Below are 19,971 nucleotides of genomic sequence, written 5' to 3' on the forward strand. Positions count from 1 at the left end.
GGCCCCTTCAGCTCTCACATTCTATAATTCCAATTCCAATTCTGGCATGTTTAGCAATTGAAGGTAGACCCTCCATCCATTCACTGAGCAGAAGAAACCCTCCAGTCTTCTGATTGGGGTCCATGTATTCTTATACTAGGTTAAATGGCAAGAGCATGTCAAAATAAGAATCAGAACACAAGGATTTATCATCCTTTGTGAACCACATTCTTATCCACAATGCTCAGCAACAGGCTTCGAGTGCTAAACATTTTGATGCAATCATGACAATGCAGTTCACCAAACAAGGCCAAGCTCAGTGGTTTCCAGGAAACCGAAAAGGGAAAGAATGTAGAAAGAAATAGTAGAGACTTCAAATGATGAAAAAAATGAATTAAGTTCAAACAGAGAATCAAAAAGAGAGAAGAGAATCAATAAAGACCTAAAAAGTACGGTCAGTGCATTTAGAATGAATGGAACCGTGGAAAGCTTTTCCCACCAATACTAACAAAACATCTTTGAGAATATTTTATCATTAAAGGAGTCAATGAGATAGATCATATTGACGATTCTTTCTTGGAAAATGCAAAAACTAAAATTGAATTCTTTTGATTTGTGAAAGCTAGAATTATTATGCAACTTCATTAATGGCATTTTTACGTAATCCTAGAAGTTAAAGATGTTATTTGTTTTTTTAAAAATCCCCTTAGTTTTATTATCGCAATGGAATACTCAATACCTCAGAAAAATTAGACCAAACGTGAATTATTATTTCTTTACATTACCCAAAAAGTTCCATTACACTAAAGGATTAAAATGTGTATAAATAAAACAAGGAAATAATAGAATTGCCTCAATTATGACTCCCCTTTCTTTAGGAATAATGGAATTTTAATAAAAAGTAGAAAAATAAAGCTAAGCTATTAATACATATTCTACTTCCCTTCAGGTTGTTGTCAGTATATATACATAAATACATTACATACTTATAGTCGATACTTAGAATCTGTCTAGAATTTTTATTTTTATGTTTTGTATCACTCATTCCCAATTAAAAGTCCTTTCTTGACAAAATTCATATACTTGTCACTTTTATTATCCCATCATAGTATTAAATGGGTTAAGACGCTATAAATGCTTTGACATTCTATTTGAGAGCATTTAAGTTGTTTCTTGTTTGGTTTGGTTTGGTTTTGCTTGGGTGTTATTTCTTTGGAAATATTCCTAAAATATTCTTTGGAATTAAGCAGGTCAAAAATATAAAAAGCGTAAGGGCTGTTGCTATAACATTGACCCGTTGCTTCCCAGAGGGAAAGATAACCAATTTAAAGAGCTACCAGTAATGTTCACATATCACTGTCCACACCTCTCCTCCTAGCATATAATTATATCACATTTATCATTGTTTTTGCTGGTCTGGTAAATGTACAGAGTGCCTAAACGTTGCTTGAATATGAATTTTAATCACTGGTCTGGTGAAGCTGAACATTATTCCTTGTGACCCACTCTATTTTTCTAAATGCATAAACACCACTTATTGAGAGACAATAAGTAGCAATCTTTTGTATGCATCAATGCATTTCATGTTTTTAAACATTAATTCTGTTTACAAATGCAATACATGTAGATTACTGAAATTAAGAAGATAAAGAAAAGTATGAGAAATAATATAAATATCACCCATAATCCCAACACACTTTTCCCTTTAAATAGAGTATGTTATAAAAAGTGAATTTCCTTTTTCACCTCCCCATCCATCCTATCCCCACTAAAAGTAAGCACTCTTAAGCATTTGGTACATATTTTTATCCTTGGTACAGGAATTTTCTATGACTTTTTTTGTTTATAAAAATGGTATAATACTGATCATTGTCTTATGCAAAAGGCACTTTTTCCTTAATATGATATCACAGACATCTTTCCAAGTTACACAGATCTACCTCATTCTTTTGATGGCAGTATGGGATTCTATTATGGTATATATGTTATGAAACCAGGTCAAAGAAGGGCAAAGGGGTCCCAGCTGCTATCTGGGGTATACATTTCACATTTGTTCTTTTTTTAATTTTAGTTATGGCCTCATACGTACCACCAATTCCCTTGCCTCTTTGATCTTCCACTGCAATCACCCAACCTCTTCTCATCCCTGCCTCAACTCACAACCCATTTTCTCCATTTTTGGTGGACTGCTGAGGGCCGTCAGAGAAGACTCCAAGTCTTACTGGCTGGCACCATTTTATAGCAGGGGTTTCCAGCCTCAGCTGGGCAGTCTTCATTGTTTACCACGGTTTCTTTCTCACCCTCACAAGGTCTATTCCCGTCCTTTCCTACCCTGCTTCAAGGCCCTATCCCCACTCTACCTCTCATTCTGATCATATGGCTTGATCTCTAATTTACAGAGTAAATAGAGAACATTCAGGCATGACCTCTCTCACCTTCTCTTCATCTCTGAACCTGCCCTTCTAGGCCATCCTTCCTTTCTTTCATCCTGAGTCAGGAAAAGGGCATCTTGATTCTTCTCCAAGGCTTATCCCTCTGTCTTCAATTTCATCCTCTATACTATACCCTTCCCCTTCCTTATCATAGAAACAAGCTTATGTAAATGCCATATTAATAATGTTAATAACAACAATAACAATTTAAGTGCAATTTACATAGCACTTAAAATGTGTCAGACCCTGTTCAAAACACTTTATGTATGTTAACTAATTTAATCTTCATATCAGCCTGTGAGGTAGGTATTAATTACAACTCTCCCCATTTTTCAGATCTAGGAACTGAAGCACAGAGAGGTCAGGAGACCTGCCCAAGGTCACACAGAGAGTAAGTACAGAGTTGAGATTCAAACCCAAGCAGTTTGGCTCTTAACCACTATGTCCCACGTATAGAAGCTTACATAACGGAACTATAACCCAGGGAGGTAATAAAAAGCAGAGTGGGGTTAGAAGACTGAGTGGGCAGAGAAGCCTATAGAGCACCAAAACAAGGGAAAGTGACTCTCAGAGCTAGATGGGATTAGAGATACCAGAGGGTACTGTATGGCAAACGATGGAGAGGGTATTTGTGGGGTTTGTTGCCAACTCTATGAATACGGCTACTTCCATTTTCTCCTAATTCTATTATCTCAAATTATCTCCACACAAGTAGTTAGCCTGACAGATCATGGTCAAAGCCAATACTCCTAACCCCATGGGAACCAACTAGGTGAGAGGTGAACGGCTCAGCACAAATCCTCCCCCAACATGTGAAAAACAGCTCAAACCACAGCACCTTCACATGCTCACCATACACAAGCTGCCTACTTGTGCTGGAGAAACTGACCTACCATCCAGCCACTTTTTTTTTATTATTGGAGTATAGCTGATTTACAATGTTGTGTTAGTTTCAGGTGTACAACAAAATGATTTATATATATATATATATATATATATATATATATATATATATATATATTCTTTTTCATATTCTTTTCCATTATAGCTTATTACAAGATACTGAATATAGTTCCCTGCGCTATATAGTAGGTCCTTGTTGTTTATCTATTTTATATATAGTAGTGTGTATACGTTAATCCCAAACTTCCTAATTTATACCTCCCTCCCCCCTCCCTTTCCCCATAGTTTGTTTTCTCTGTCTGTGAGGCTAGTTCTGTTTTGTAAATAAGTTCCTTCATATCATTTTTTAGATTCCACATGTAAGTAATATCATATGATATTTGTCTTTCTCTGTCTGACTTACTTCAGACTACTTCTTAATTACTAATATTACAAATTAATATTAACTAATATTACTTCTGACTAATACTTATTTAGGATGATAATCTCTAGGTCCATCCATACTGCTCCAAATGGCATTATTTCATTCTTTTTCACAGCTGAGTAATATTCCATTGTATATATGTACTGCATCTTCTTTACCTATTCATCTGTTGATGGACATTTAAGCTGCTTCCATGTCTTGGCTACTGTAAATAGTGCGCTATGAACATTGGGGTGCGTGTATCTTTTCAAATTAGAGTTTTCATCTTTTCCAGACATGTGCCCAGGAATGGGACCTAATACTTAAAACCCTCCCTACAGCTACCTAGCAAGTGTCACTCCAGCCTAATTTGAAATCCTTACCCCTGAAAGATCACTCCCACTGAGATCATTCTAACTTTCTTCCTTAGTATTTAGCAGAAATCTGTTGCTTTGTGGCTTCCCAATCACCATGCTTTTTTCCCTATACTATAAAGAATAAAAATAATACTTCAAATGTTAGTCCTTCAGATCTCTTCGGGAAGTTTTCATGAGTGATTTTTCTACCAAACCATCCATCCCCTCCTTCCCCACAACACACACACACACACACACACACTCTTACACACACACTCTCACACATACACACGTGCATGTCCTTTCTTCACCAGGCTGAATAAACACACTCAGCCTCCTCAACAACCCTTCACATGAGCTGGTTTTCATACCTTCTTTATCCTTGTCCGTCTACTATCCAAGTACGATCAGCTTTGCTCACCTCTTCCTTCATGTGTAGCACAGCAGCTACATTATGGTTCTGACTCATTCTGAGTGAATCTAAAAGATTTGTTTCACATATGCTGCTTCTAGTAGCCATTACTCATTCTGCCTCTACTTATGCAGCTGGTGCTCAGGCCCCTGGCATGCCCACTGAATTTCATAGTATATTTTGAGCCTCACCTGCATTTCAGTGTGCCTACTTCCCCTAGCTCCTGAAAGCAAGATCCACTGATACCAATACCACCACCACCTCCAGATTAAATCAAATCCCACTTCTTCCACCAATCTTGACCAATGCAAATGTGCATCCACAGCCTCAGGCTACCATCGGAAACATAGGATTAAGTCACTTTTCCAGCCTTTACTCACTAATCAATCCTGGGATCCAGGTGGCTCCAGGAGCACCCCACAGGGCTCCTGCATTGCCCCTTAGCTCACTCTTTCCTCCTTCTATCCCTAAGAGTAGTTGTATTTAGATTTGATCTTTAATCACCAATTCAATGGCCACAGATTACTTCTTTCACCCAAATCATTGATCTGGAAACAATGCTCCATTGCAATAGGGAGAAGAAGACAAAATTAGCCATTTCTAGAAGCTATATCATTCAGAAAACATAGTCTTTGGTCTGTAGGCAACAGGCTAACTTTTCTATATATATAAAAGACAATGTCATATTCTCCTGAAAAGTGTTACTAAATTTCCAAAAGTAATTTTCAACAGAAGATTTAAACCAATTAATACTAAATATTTAGGAAGCACACAAACTGAGCCTTAGATACTATAAGTAACACCATCTCTCACCAAAAATAAGTACGCCAAGAATCACAAGCAAAAGGACAGAGGTCATCTAGCCTCAGTCCCTTGATTTCAAAGTTATAAAACTAAGTGTCTAAGAGACTGAGTGACTTATTCAAGGTAACAGAGCAGGCTACTGACATCATTGAAACAAAGACTGGGGTCTCCAGTTTTCCCATCCACAAAGTACCTAGAATTCTATGAGGTACAAAGGGCTTTACAGAGTTTGAAGCAGACACAGGATCGTCCCTCAAAAGTACACACACAGTACACAGTCTATTCCATAGGCCATTATGAAACAATAAGCAATTAAAACATAAAGACAATACAGATCATTACTCATGGGCCTGTATCTACCAGATACCAGGTTCTGAAAGTGCTGACACACAAAAATGTGGAATTATCATTTATACAAGGGATTCCAAACACTTTCCAATGAATATTACTGGTTATAACAAATTTACCACACTTTAACGAAAAGACAATATTAATCAGAAAAGAAAAGCCAGTAAGTACCAGAAAGGCAGTATAGCATGGCTGTTAAAAGCGAATCATTTAACCCCTATCTCTTCCTCTCACTAGCTGTACAACCCTGAGGAAGTTACTCAGCCTCTCTGTGTCTCCATCTCCTCACCCATAAAATGAGGATAGTAGTGTCTACCTCACAGAGTGGTTGTAAAAATCAGGTACGTCAATAAATCGTAAACTATTTGCAACAGTGCCTGGCACATAGTAGATACATAATAATTGTTCTCTACTTTTTTTTTTTTTTTGCTCTTCTGTATTTATATTATTCTTTTCCACTTAGACAACAACCAACTCTTGATATTTATCATATCTCTTTAAGTCTAGCCAACCATCATATGACACTGGAATAAAATGTAAGATTTTCTAAAGGACCCAGCTTTCGAGTCAAGAATTAAATAATTTATAGAGACATGGTAGAAAAGAATGGATACATGTCCAAGGCATAGGACAAATGACCAGAAATGAGGAGAAGTGAATTATGGAGAATGACCGGCTTTGCCTACCTGGGATTGGTAGGGCTGGGATGAAAAGTGCCAACAGTTTTCAAAACCAGTCAAACCACAAACATTGTATTTACCACATCAAGTTTTCAATGCCTCACCAACCACCCCACAACTACTGGCCAAGGGCAAAGAACCCCTATGCACTTCCTAACCATTCCTACTTCTTCCCCATATCATCACACTCAAGGAGAAAAAAAAAAAAAACGCTGAGAAAATAAGAATAGAGGTCTCCCTGCAATATAATTCCATCAAATTTCCCATGAAAAGTAAGCAAAAATGAATGATAAAGAGAAGCACAATGCATTTATTCCCTCTAGATCTGTTGCCTGACTCTCATTAGGTAGATCTAGATACCCTTTAGGCCCGAGTCAGTGCTGTTGTCCATGGCTGGCAAGTGGGAAGAGAAATTCGGCTGGACGTGACCATGAGGGGTGAAGAACCTCAGTCAGGAATGATGGGCACTCGTAGAAAGCTCTGAGGAGACCAGAATTTAATCAAAAGTACTTACCTGATGCTAACTCTCATGGGGCAGCATACAAAACGCAATAATGAGAGAAGAGAGTGACCAGGTTATAAGCAGCTGGACAGGAGGTGACAATGCTGAGAGAAGGGTGATACAAGTAGGGACAAGAAAGAAAAGATTTTCAAAGAGTCATAAGGAACAGTTTTAAGATATGCCCACAAATCAGAAGTACTGGTTAAAACGTCACGAGGCCTGAAGATCACGCAAGAGAACAGGATTTAGTAGGAGACAGAAAGTAGGGACTGCGATTATGATAAGACCAGCCCAAGGAGAGAGGATGTAGGTAGAATCACAAGGTCAGCCTCATCATGTTTAATTTTAGGTAAACACCAAAATTAAATATGTAGCCAAAATTTAGAAACATTCTCTGGGTAGCTGGAAAATCATAATATTATAGAGCATTTCTAATAGGTTCAGAATATCAACCAGCTCACAATTTAGTTGATTTGAGAGTTTTCTCTCATCAACAATAATACGTCTTTAAATGGCAAGCAATTAAAACATGAAATAGGCTCAAGATGGATTTAGAATGTATTAATATTGAGTAATAATATATTATGAATTATGAACCAAAAATGGGAGTATTTAAGCTTTAAGACCAACATATAAAGATGATTTTATAGAGAATAACTACCAAATTTCTCCACACAAAGAACATATATCTTTCAGACACAGAATATTAGGCATATGGATGATTATTCTGACTTCAGATCACCTTTCACAGGTTTATTATGTCATATAAATTAATTATAATACTACTTTAAGTTCTAAGAGTTCTACTTTTAGCCTTTATTCAAATCCTTACTGGCAAATACCCACGTTAGCTTTCTTGCCTGATGCAACACATAAAAACAGTCATAAATCAGTCAAAGAAAACTGGAACATTTTTAACACAATCACTGGTTACTTTAAATTAAAAAAAGATTTACCACATTTTCCTTCATCCTTCTTAGCTTTTCATCTATCTCTCTCAACCGATTCTGCTGATCCCGTTGCTCTTTGGTATTCTGAAGTACCTTTTCTCCTGGAGTTATTTCTGTATTTCTATCATCACCATTAAGGTCAGGTTCCTAAATAAAAAAAAAAAATTTCATGCACAGGCTGAAACTATACCATCACACATTGTTCCAGAGCAACTGAGCCCCGAATGCTGGCTGTGCTTCTCAAACAATATTTCTTCCCTTCAATATTTATAATTCACTAAACTCTTCCTACTTGAGGGAGAAAAGGTCCAACTATACTAAACAACTAAGGAAATAAACTCAATCACCTGGAAAGCAGGAAGTTAGAGTGAAAAGAGCAGCGGCTGGGTAGCAGGGACCTCGGCTCTGATCCCTGCTCTGTACTTATCAGCTTGGAATCTTGGGCAAATCAGTTTTTCTGGACTTCAAGTTCATCATACATAAATAAAATAAAATAAAATAAAAACATGCCCATCTATGTTATGAGAGGCAGCTATGTAACAGTGAAAAGAGAACTGAGCTTGGTAAAGTCAGGAGTTTTGAACCCTGTCTCTACCTGGTTCCTGACTGAGATGGCCTTAGGGGAATCAATGAACCTCTCTGAACTTCAGTTTCATCAGCAAAATGATAATAATAATATCTAGCCCAAAAGTCATCACAGTACATCGCAGGCATGCAGCAAATCTTTTTTTTTTTTTTTTTCTTTTTTTGCGGTACACAGGTCTCTCACTGTTGTGGCCTCTCCCGTTGCGGAGCACAGGCTCCGGACGCACAGGCTCAGCGGCCATGGCTCATGCGCCCAGCCGCTCCGCGGCATGTGAGATCTTCCCAGACCAGGGCACGAACCCCTGTCCCCTGCATCGGCAGGCGGACTCTCAACCACTGCGCCACCAGGGAAGCCCTGCAGCAAATCTTAGTACCTAACAAATATGAGGGACTTCCCTGGTGGCGCAGTGGTTGAGAGTCCGCCTGCCGATGCAGGGGACACAGGTTCGAGCCCTGGCCCTGGAAGGTCCCACATGCCGTGGAGCAACTAAGCCCGCGTGCCACAACTACTGAGCCTGCGCTCTAGAGCCTGCAAGCCGCAACTACTGAGCCCACGTGCCACAACTACTGAAGCCCGCACGCCTAGAGCTCATGCTCCACAACAAGAGAAGCCACCGCAATGAGAAGCCCGCGCACCACAACGAAGAGTAGCCCCCATTCGCTGGAACTAGAGAAAGCCTGCGTGCAGCAATGGAGACCCAACGCAGCCAAATTAATTAACTAATTTTTTAAAAATGAGCTGAATATGTCCTTGGAAAAGAATAAGCACTATATAAGGAAAGCATCTCATTATTATCAGCAATATTTGAATTGACAGAACCATATCCTCCCAAAGTTAGTATTGTTTCTAGGTGATTTAAATGGGTATTTCTTGACAGTAAGCTGGCCCTCTAACTATAACTAAACTTCCTACATTTCCTCCACAGATTTCCTACTCTGTTGCTATGAGGTAACTGGTATAAATGACATTTTTAAAGTTGCTTAAGCAGAATCCTCCCACATTCTCATTCCTTACATAGAGTTGATCAAGAATAGGCACCGTTTCACTTTTAATACATCTTTAATCAAGGCCCTTCTCTCTTTCTCACTGCTTCTTCACTTCAACTAGTAGTTTTCAAACTCCAGTGGGCTTCAGTCTCACATACAGAGTCTGTGAAAATATTCAAAGGCCCAGCCTCCACCCTGGAGACTCTGACTCAATAGGTAAGGAGTGAGGACTGACCACCTGAAGCACAACTGCTCGAAAATTTGACAACTATCAACTTAAAGTTCATATGTTGGAATTTAAGTTCTCACCCCTTCCCAGCCCTTCAGGCTCATCTCCCATTACCTAGGTCTCTGACCCAAAGCTTCGGCAATATTCACCACTGCTAGTTCTCCACCCTCTATGCCTCCTCCTTCCAACTCCTCATAGAGACTCCTACTCTTTTTGAGCTCAGCACAAACACGTTTTCACTATAAAATATTCCCTGACATACCCAGGAAGGGCAATTATTCTGCAGTCATGCCACAAGTTCTCTCACTGCACTTACCACACTGTCACGGCCCAGACATGGACCCAGACTGGTCCCACTCTGTATCCCAACACCAACTACAATCCTGAAGCTGGATAAGCGCTGGCCAACAGACTGTAATTTTGGTTCTCAGCAATCACACCAATGAAATTCATTTTGTATAAAATTCTACTGAGGAGACCATTAAAAGAGTATCTCAATTTCAAGAAGTGACTCTTTTACATCTTATTTTCCCCAAAAGGGGACTCACTTCTGTAGCCCTCAATCTCTAGAAGCAACCAGAGGGTGAATTATGATCAGCAATATCTTGAAGAAGGAAACCTAATGTTAGGGAGGAGTTTGGAATAGATGGTATCAAGGTCTCCTTGCAGCTCTAAGCATCCAGTATTTTATGGCCCACTTTGAAGTAGGATACACACTGTCTCAGTCTGTTTGAGCTGCTATTACAGAATACCACAGACTGGGTGGCTTATAAACAACAGACATGTATTTCTGACAGTTCTGAAGGCTTGGAAGTCCAAGATCAAGGCTCAGGCTGATTCTGTATCTAGTGAAGGCCTGCTTCCTAAATGGCCATCTTCTGGCTCTGTCCTCACATAATAAAAAGGACAAAGAAGCTCTCTGGGTCTCTTTTATAAGGGCACTTAACACATTTATGAGGGATCCATCCCCATGACCAAATTACTCCCAAAGGCCTCCCCTCCAAACACAATCACACTGGGGATTAAATTCCAACATATGGATTTGGTAAGCACACATTCTGTCTATGGAATATAGTGACCTGAAAAACACTCAAATTGTATTTCATTTTTAAATAGAAATCTTTTTTTTTTAAAAGGACATTTTAAATAATCTGCAACTATGGTCTTTGAAATCATTGGCTAGGCACAAAAAAGAAAAACAGAAAGAAAAAATGTGTAAACCAGACTTCATCAATATTTTTTAATTTTACTTATCCAAAGCCACCACTAAGAAAATAGAAAAGCCACAGACAGAGAGAAGAATATAGCACACAAATCTGACACAGGACTCGTAACCAGTATATACAAGGAACTCACACAGTTCACTAAGTTCACATAGTTCACTTAGTTCACTAAGAATCAATAATATTTAAAAATCCAGTTCTAAAATGACTTGAACAGATATTTTATAAAAGAAGATAATATAAGTGATAAATAAGCACATGAAAAAGTCCTCAACATCATTAAGTCATCAGGGAAATGCAAATTAAAATCCCAATGAGGTATCACTAGCCACTAGAATGACCCACATGAAAATGTTTGTTAAAACTAAACGTTGGAGAAGTACAGAAAAAGCAAACTCTCACACGTTGTTGGTGTCAGTATACAATGGCACAACCACTTTGGAAAACTGTTTGACAGTTTCTCAAAAAGTTAAATGTTTGTTCATGTAGCTCAGTATCAAAAAAAACAAACAACCCAATCCAAAAATGGGCAGAAGACCTAAACAGACATTTCTCCAAAGAAGATATACAGATGGCCAACAAACACATGAAAGGATGCTCAACATCACTAATCATTAGAGAAATGCAAATCAAAACCACAATGAGGTATCACCTCACACCAGTCAGAATGGCCATTGTCAAAAAATCTACAGACAATAAATGCTGGAGAGGGTGTGGAGAAAAGGGAACCCTCTTGCACTATTGGTGGGAATGTAACTTGATACAGCCACTATAGAGAACAGTATGGAAGTTCTTTAAAAATCTAAAACTAGAACTACCATACGACCCAGTGATCCCACTACTGGGCATATACCCAGAGAAAACCATAACTCAAAAAGAGTCATGTACCACAATGTCCATTGCAGCTCTATTTACAATAGCCAGGACATGGAAGCAACCTAAGTGTCCACTGACAGATGAATGGATAAAGAAGATGTGGCACATACATGCAATGGAATATTACTCAGCCATAAAAAAGAAACGAAATTGAGTTATTTGTAGTGAGGTGGATGGACCTAGAGTCTGTCATACAGAGTGAAGTAAGTCAGAAAGAGAAAAACAAATACCATATGCTAACACATACATATGGAATCTAAAAAAAAAAAAATGGTTCTGAAGAACCTAGGGGCAGGACAGGAATAAAGACGCAGACATAGAGAATGTACTTGAGGACACGGGGAGTGGGAAGGGTAAGCTGGGACGAAGTAAGGGAGTGGCATGGCCATATATACACTACCAAATGTAAAATAGATAGCTAGTGGGAAGTAGCCGCATAGCACAGGGAGATCAGCTCTGTGCTTTGTGACCACCTAGCGGGTGGGCTAAGGAGGGTGGGAAGAGACGCAAGAGGGAGGGGATATGGGGATATATGTATACAGAGAGCTGATTCACTTTGTTATACAGCAGAAACTAACATAACATGGTAAAGCAATTATACTCCAATAAAGATGCTAAAAAAAAAACAAAAAACACCAGCCAAAGCCTTCATGTTCCTGGGTGTCAATGTTTCCTATTTATTTCATTTTCTTAGTCTTAATAAAAAGAAATAAAAATGAAAAAAAAAAAGTTAAACGCTTGTCTATCCTATGACTCAGAAGTTCCACTCCTGTGAATCTATCCAAGAGAAATGAAAATGTATGACTCAAACTTTGTATACGAATGTTCAGAACAGCTTCATGCACAGAGCCAAATGCCCACCGAGACAAGAATGAGAAACTGTCATGAACATCTGATGTAAGCTGGGACAATTACTCTTTCTCCTTGACCTCTGTCTTGTGGTTAGGTTTAGTCAATGAGAGGGGAGGAGTGTTAGGAGATTGGAGTGCAGGAAGAAGAAGAGTTTGGGGTATCTTCCCCTTCCCCTCACTGCTTTGGCATTACGGTTTGGGCAGCAATGTATCCCTGAGGTGCCCATTAAGGGGAGTTTTCTTAGATTCAACTGAATATTCATTTTCAGAGGCAAACAGAGGCCACACTTGGAGCCAGTCTACTCAGAAGAATGTAAGACAGGAAACACAGCAGAGCAGTGTCAGGTATCCCTCTTCAATAGGAGTTTTTGCTGCAGTCCATGTCATAACTGTATAGGTACAAGGGGCCAAGGAAGCTACCCTGGAAGATTATTCTACCACAGCTCTAGCTCTCCCTAAGCTCCAAAACACTTTTTCTTCTCCCTACCCACTGTTGCTAGTCCTAAGTGTCCTAACATCTCTTACTGGCTCCTTTAAATCTATAAATAGTTCCTTCACCTCATTATCTTCAAAATCCAAGTTGGGTGTTTTTTCTGTTCCTTGCCCAGAACTCTAACTGGTATACTGTGTATGTATGCGTGTATGTGTATGCACCTGTAGAGAAATAGACCGGAAGGAAATTTAACCTGATGGTAAAAACCTTGATGATTTTATCTTATTTTTCTTAGATGTTTTTGTATTTCCTGAATTTCTAGAGTAAACATGTAATGATTTCATAAGCATAAAAAGTCATTCCTTATTTTTAAGAAAACAAAAAATTATTCTACCAAGGCTATTTTCATTTTGCTCTGACAATGTGACTCTCTGTACCCAAAAGATACTGGCCTAAAGGTGAGATTTTAGCCCCAGTTCTGCTGGTGTAAGCAGTTGAGTACTTTTGAGCAAGTCACTTTTTCTTTCTGGGTCTCAATTTCTTCTAAGAAAGTTTCTTTCAACTCTGAAAGCTTATGAGTCTGCAATTCTCCACAATTAAATCCAAGGATATATAACGTCTTTCCTCAGTCTCAGTCTCTGATAGCATAACCATATAGTACAAATATTTGAAGGACAGCATGTGATGAAAACAGAGGCCAAGAGGGAGCAAGAAAAGGCAATCACTGGTTCTGGCAAAGGTTGCTCATTGGTACATTCAAGAAGCTCCGTGGGGCCAGGAGAGGTTCTATTGTCACATCAAAGTGCCAATCAGTACCATCTGTTTTCCTGATCAGCAGAAGAAGCTTGATTTCCTCTGGTAGAAAGTTTGAGCAGATTCTCTGACCATCCATATTGTTTATATATTTCTGAGTCATACAGAAATGCTTTTATTCAGTTAAAGTAAAATTCAGTTCCGTAAAAGCTCTCCATGATATGCACAGAATATCTAAGGAGCGACAAGAAGAGAAAAGACCCTGAGGTCAAGAGGTATTTGTTGATTTGACTAATTGATTGCCAAGGGATTCTAAGTTCATCCTTAAAAAAATATTGGTGGTGTTGACTGAGCCAACAGGTGTCTTTGAAGCTAAGTAAACTCATTTCTAAAAGCCAAATACAGAGGAAATTACTCATGCCTCCATAAGTTATCTGATATGAAAATAAGGCATGAGTTAAGGGCCAGAAAAACACAAACCTGCCTAAATGAAGCCAGCGTGCCCTGTGTTTTCAAGCTAATGGTATACTTTTCCATAGGCTACTGCTATTTCCTGGTATCAGATGGATCATTTGCCTGGCAGTACTAAAAGTAAAGAAAAAAATCTTTCAGCCAGATTGTTTTTATCATTTTGAAATACTTCCATGAAATGAAAGAAACCTTGACTACACAGGAGGTTTAACACAGAAAAACCAAGAAATATAAACAAAAACTGCAAAGTAATCTGTAAAACATAGGTGGCAAGAAGAATTCCCCAGATTTAGTTGGGAACGTTTGCCAGGTTAGCATCAGAGGCAAGGACGTCTGAAGTAACTTCCTGTCTATTCCTCAATTCAGAAATCCATGCTTTTGTGGCCTACTTCTATAGTTTTTTGAAATGAACAGATGGTCAATAAGATTCTGTGCTTGTGACTAGCATACATAAAAGATTCCTCAGTTCCTGCCCTTGACCAGCATAGTAAGTAATGTGAGGTCAAGTGAACAGCATGGCTGTTACTGGAACTCTACAAATCCCTGAACTCAGTAGTAAAACATCTTTCAAGATTACATGTCTAACCATGTTTTATATTTCCTCAAGTTTAGCTAACGTTGAAACAAGAGACCAAAACACAGTTAATTGTTGGTCGGTATTCTCTTGGCAAGAAAAGAGATAAATACACCTACAATTTTCCTCAAATGTTTGTTAATTTTTGTTGGTCTTACCAAATCGTATATAACTAAATCAATATTTTAAGAACAAGAAAATACATCAAGTGAGAAGGACTTTTATAGTCAATTAAACTAGTTGACTTAACAAAGAAATGCCTCATGACAATAAGAGCCATTTCTGAAGACTCTCTCCCAACCAGGAAAACAACATCTAATGATGAACTGGAATTCTAGATTTAGTAAGACTGATTGCATGAGATGAATAAATTACACTTCTTCATAAGAGCCAAACTGAATAGAATTTATTATTGAATCCAGTTGCTAAGGATTTACGAAACTTAGTGCTTACATAACTCCTATATCTTGGATATTTCTGGCGAAAGCTGGAATCTAACACAGCTGCAAATAAGAAATACGGTAACTAAATTATAGAACATCACTCAATTTTATGGTGGGATTTACAATACGTGGAAAGAACTACCTGATTTGTTGGAGGGTTAGGGGATGGATACAGAAAGGTATACACAGTTAAACCACAGATCCTAAGAAAAAAATTGCTTCAATTAGTTCTCTTTCGCTAAGATGAAATGAAAATAAAAAGCAGATGTAAAACTGCAACCACATGACATTACTCACATTACAGCAATAGCAGTAACATGCCATTCTTTCTTCTGAATGTGACCACATGCTTTGTTTTACGCTAAAGAAATCAGATATATAGAAGCCAAATGCTGCTTTTAAAACATCGCTATGAAGTTAAGAGCGAGGGCACCTCATGAGAACATTGTAATCAGCAAGCTCCTAAGGAAAAGATTTCTTACCTGCCGCTTTCACAACCAATACTTCCTTAATCTGAGTCACCTCTCTGGAGTCCCTCAAATTATTCTGACTCAGGTACGTTTATCATCCCAGGCTTACCGTGCCTACTAGTTTATCATCTTAGAGTTGCCATAGTCAGGTAAGTCAGAAAGCCTGAATGTTTCGACTTGTTTGGGAAACTATTTTCTTGACCAAAATTTTAAAACTTCCAAAGGAATTTTTAAAATATCACTCCTTCATTATATAGTCTTTCCTTTCTCTGTGCTTCCCCAGCATATGTTTTCTGTACTTCTCATAAAATCAGTTCCCATATTGTGGTACTTCGGGTTTCCTTGTATGGTCGGTCACGGCACAACCTGGTCTATGTTTACATCCTATCCTCCAGGATCCTATGAGCTGCTTTCAGGTCAGAGGTGAAGCCACATATTAATCTGGATACTCAACATCAACCACCACACCATCTCTTGTGAAATAAGCAGGAATTCAAAGATATTTTGATGACCTGTGCAGGGGCTGGGCAAGTTACATAAATGCATGAAGTAGGCCCATGTATTGCAGGCAATGCAGTATGGCATGAAGGATGGCATAGCAAGCTGGAGAATTTGTGCTCCATTGAAAGCAGCAGTTGCTACTTAGCTCAGTCCTGTAGTTTGCCAAGCAAGGCTTCAAGCCTAATTTGCCAGATGTTCTAACTTTTCAAGAGAAACTAGAAATTTGGATTTTTATATAAGTTCACCCAATTTTTAAATGTTTGCTAAAAAAAAAATTGTAAACCCTAAGTGGTCTAAAGGAACCCTACCTGTGAACCCAATTTGCCCTGCAGACCACCAGTTTTCAACCTCATGCTGTGTGATGGCAGCCTTCTCAGGGCCTTTGAGCCCCTCTGCCTCACTCACTGGTTTCTCTTCCTCCTCCTATCTCGCACTTGTAGAAATGAACTTTCTTGATATTCCTTCTGGATGTGCTTTCTCTCTCTCTGAACCAGCACAGCACTGTGCTCATAGCCTTCTACTGTTCTTACCTATAACGTCTTGTACTACAGTTGTCTATGTGCATTCTGTGTCTCTCATAATGAAATAAGTTCCTTAAGTCACTTATTATAATAACGTCTTGGGTTGAGTTTTGAGTCAGATACCATGCTAAGTACTCTATACATATTAACTCATCTACACTTTAAAAGAACACTAAAAAAAAAAAAAACTAAAAAAAAAAAAAAGAACACTGAAGAATAATATTATCATTACTGTTTTACAGATGCGGCAACTGGGGTTTAGAGTGCTTCTAATTAATGCCCAAGTCCTCAGAGCCAATAAGTCGAAGGGTCAGAACCTGAAGTGAGGTTGTCTGACTCCACAGTTCTATATGTGCCTGACTCGTCGTTATTTACTTTTTAAACATCTTTATTGGAGAATAATTGTTTTACAATGGTGTGTTAGTTTCTGCTTTATAACAGAAACTATACGCATACGTATATCCCCATATATGTATCAGCTATACGTATACGTATATCCTCATACTCCTCGCTCTTGCGGCTCCCTCCGACCTTCCCTATCCCACCCCTCTAGGTGGTCACAAAGCACCAAGCTGATCTCCCTGTGCTATGCGGCTGCTTCCCACTACCTATCTAATTTACATTTGGTACTGTATATATGGCCATGTCACTCTCTCACTTTGTCCCAGCTTACCCTTCCCACTCCCCGTGTCCTTTATTCCTGTCCTGCCCCTAGGTTCTTCAGAACCTTCTTTCTCTTTTCGTAGATTCCATACATATGTGTTAGCATACGGTATTTGTTTCTCTCTTTCTGACTTACCTCACTCTGTATGACAGTCTCTAGGTCCATCCACCTCACTACAAATAACTCAATTTTGTTTCTTTTTATGGCTCAGTAATATTCCATTGCATATATGTGCCACATCTTCTTTATCCATTCATCTGTTGATGGACACTTAGGTTGCTACCATGTCCTGGCTATTGTAAATAGAGCTGCAATGAACATTGTGGTACATGACTCTGTTTGAATTATGGTTTTCTCCAGGTATATGCCCTGTAGTGGGATTGCTGGGTCGTATGGTAGTTCTAGTTTTAGTTTTCTAAGGAACCTCCATACTGTTCTCCATAGTGGCTGTATCAATTTATATTACCACCAACAGTGCAAGAGGGTTCCATTTTCTCCACACCCTCTCCAGCATTTATTGTTTGTAGATTTTTAGATGATGATCATTCTCACTGGTGTGAGGTGATACCTCATTGTAGTTTTGATTTGCATTTCTCTAATGATTAGTGATGTTGAGCATCCTTTCATGTGTTTGTTAGCTATCTGTATATCTTCTTTGGAGAAATGTCTATTTAGGTCTTCTGCCCGTTTTTGGATTGGGTTGTTTGTTTCTTTGATATTGAGCTGCATGAGCTGCTTGTAAATTTTGGAGATTAATCCTTTGTCAGTTGCTTCATTTGCAAATATTTTCTCCCATTCTGAGGGTTGTCTTATTGCCCTGTTTATGGTTTCCTTTGCTGTGCAAAAGATTTTAAGTTTCATTAGGTTTCATTTGTTTATTTTTGTTTTTATTTCCATTTCTCTAGGAGATGGGTCAAAAAGGATCTTCCTGTGATTTATGTCATAGAGTGGTCTGCCTATGTTTTCCTCTAAGAGTTTGATAGTGTCTAGTCTTACATTTAGGTCCTTCAACCATTTCGAGGTTATTTTTGTGTATGCGGTTAGGGAGTGTTCTAATTTCATTCTTTTACATGTAGCTGTCCAGTTTTCCCAGCACCACTTATTGAAGAGGCTGTCTTTTCTCCATTGTATATTCTTGCCTCCTCTATCAAAGATAAGGTGACCATATGTGCGTGGATTTATCTCTGGGCTTTCTATCCTGTTCCATTGATCTATATTTCTGTTTTTGTGCCAGTACCATAATGTCTTGATTACTGTAGCTTTGTAGTATAGTCTGAAGTCCGGGAGCTTGATTCCTCCAGCTCCGTTTTTCTTTCTCAAGATTGCTTTGGCTAATCGGGATCTTTTGTGTTTCCATACAACTTGTGAAAATTTTTGTTCTAGTTCTGTGAAAAATGCCATTGGGAGTTTGATAGGGATTGCATTGAATCTATAGATTGCTTTGGGTAGTCATTTTCACAATGTTGATTCTTCCAATCCAAGAGCATTGTATATCTCTCCATCTGTTTGTATCATCTTTAATTTCTTTCATCAGTGTCTTATAGTTTTCTGCATACAGGTCTTTTGTCTTCTTAGGTAGGTTTATTCCTTGGCATTTTATTCTTTTCGTTGAAGTGATAAATGGGAGTGTTTCCTTAATCTCTCTTTCAAATTTTTCATCATTAGTGTATAGGAATGCAAGAGATTTCTGTGCATTAATTTTGTATCCTGCTACTTTACCAAATTCATTGATTAGCTCTAGTAGCTTTCTGGTAGCATCTTTACGATTCTCTATGTATATCATGTCATCTGCAGATAGTGACAGTTTTACTTCCTCTTTTCCAATTTGGATTGCTTTTATTTCTTTTCCTTCTCTGATTGCTGTGGCTAAAACTTCCAAAGCTATGTTGAATAACAGTGGCAAGAGTGGGCAACATTGTCTTGTTCCTGATCTCAGAGGAAATGGTTTCAGTTTTTCACCATTGAGAATGATGCTGGCTGTGGGTTTGCCATATATGGCCTATATTATGTTGAGGTAGGTTCCCTCTATGCCTACTTTCTGGGGAGTTTTTATCATAAATTGGTGTTGAATTTTGTCGAAAGCCTTTTCTGTATCTATTGAGATGATCATATGGTTTTTCTCCTTCAATTTGTTAATATGGTGTATCACACTGATTGATTTGCATATATTTAAGAATCCTTGCATTCCTGGGATAAATCCCACTTGATCATGGTGTATGATCCTTTTAATGTGCTCTTGGATTCTGTTTGCTAATATTTTGTTGAGGATTTTTGCATCTATGTTCATCAGTGATATTGGCCTGTAGTTTTCTTTCTTTGTGACATCTTTGTCTGGTTTTGGTATCAGGGTGATGGTGGACTCATAGAATGAGTTTGGGAGTGTTCCTCCCTCTGCTACATTTTGAAAGAGTTTGAGAAAGATAGGTGTTAGCTCTTCTCTAAATGTTTGATAGAATTTGCCTGTGAAGCCACTGACTCGTTTTTAAATGACCTACAATTCCCTGCATGCAATGAGCACTTGATTAATATTTGTGGAATTGATTGCTGAAGAACAGAAATTTATATTTCATTTAAAAGACATTCTTTCTAAGGGAGCATGGAGAAAAGCTACTGGTGAGTTA

The 19,971-nt window shown here is 38.4% G+C and overlaps 1 protein-coding gene across 1 annotated transcript in view; it reads right to left on the reverse strand.

Annotated features, from left to right (window-relative positions):
- The window catches only part of FSIP1 (fibrous sheath interacting protein 1), a 179,394-nt gene that overhangs the window by 103,395 nt on the left and 56,028 nt on the right, over window positions 1-19,971 (reverse strand). The window contains exon 9 of the mRNA XM_060002281.1: window positions 7,776-7,916. Coding sequence (XP_059858264.1) covers window positions 7,776-7,916 — 141 coding nt within the window. The remainder of the gene's footprint in view (window positions 1-7,775; window positions 7,917-19,971) is intronic.

This window comes from Delphinus delphis, chromosome 2, assembly GCF_949987515.2.
Source record: "Delphinus delphis chromosome 2, mDelDel1.2, whole genome shotgun sequence".
Classification (NCBI taxonomy): domain Eukaryota; kingdom Metazoa; phylum Chordata; class Mammalia; order Artiodactyla; family Delphinidae; genus Delphinus; species Delphinus delphis.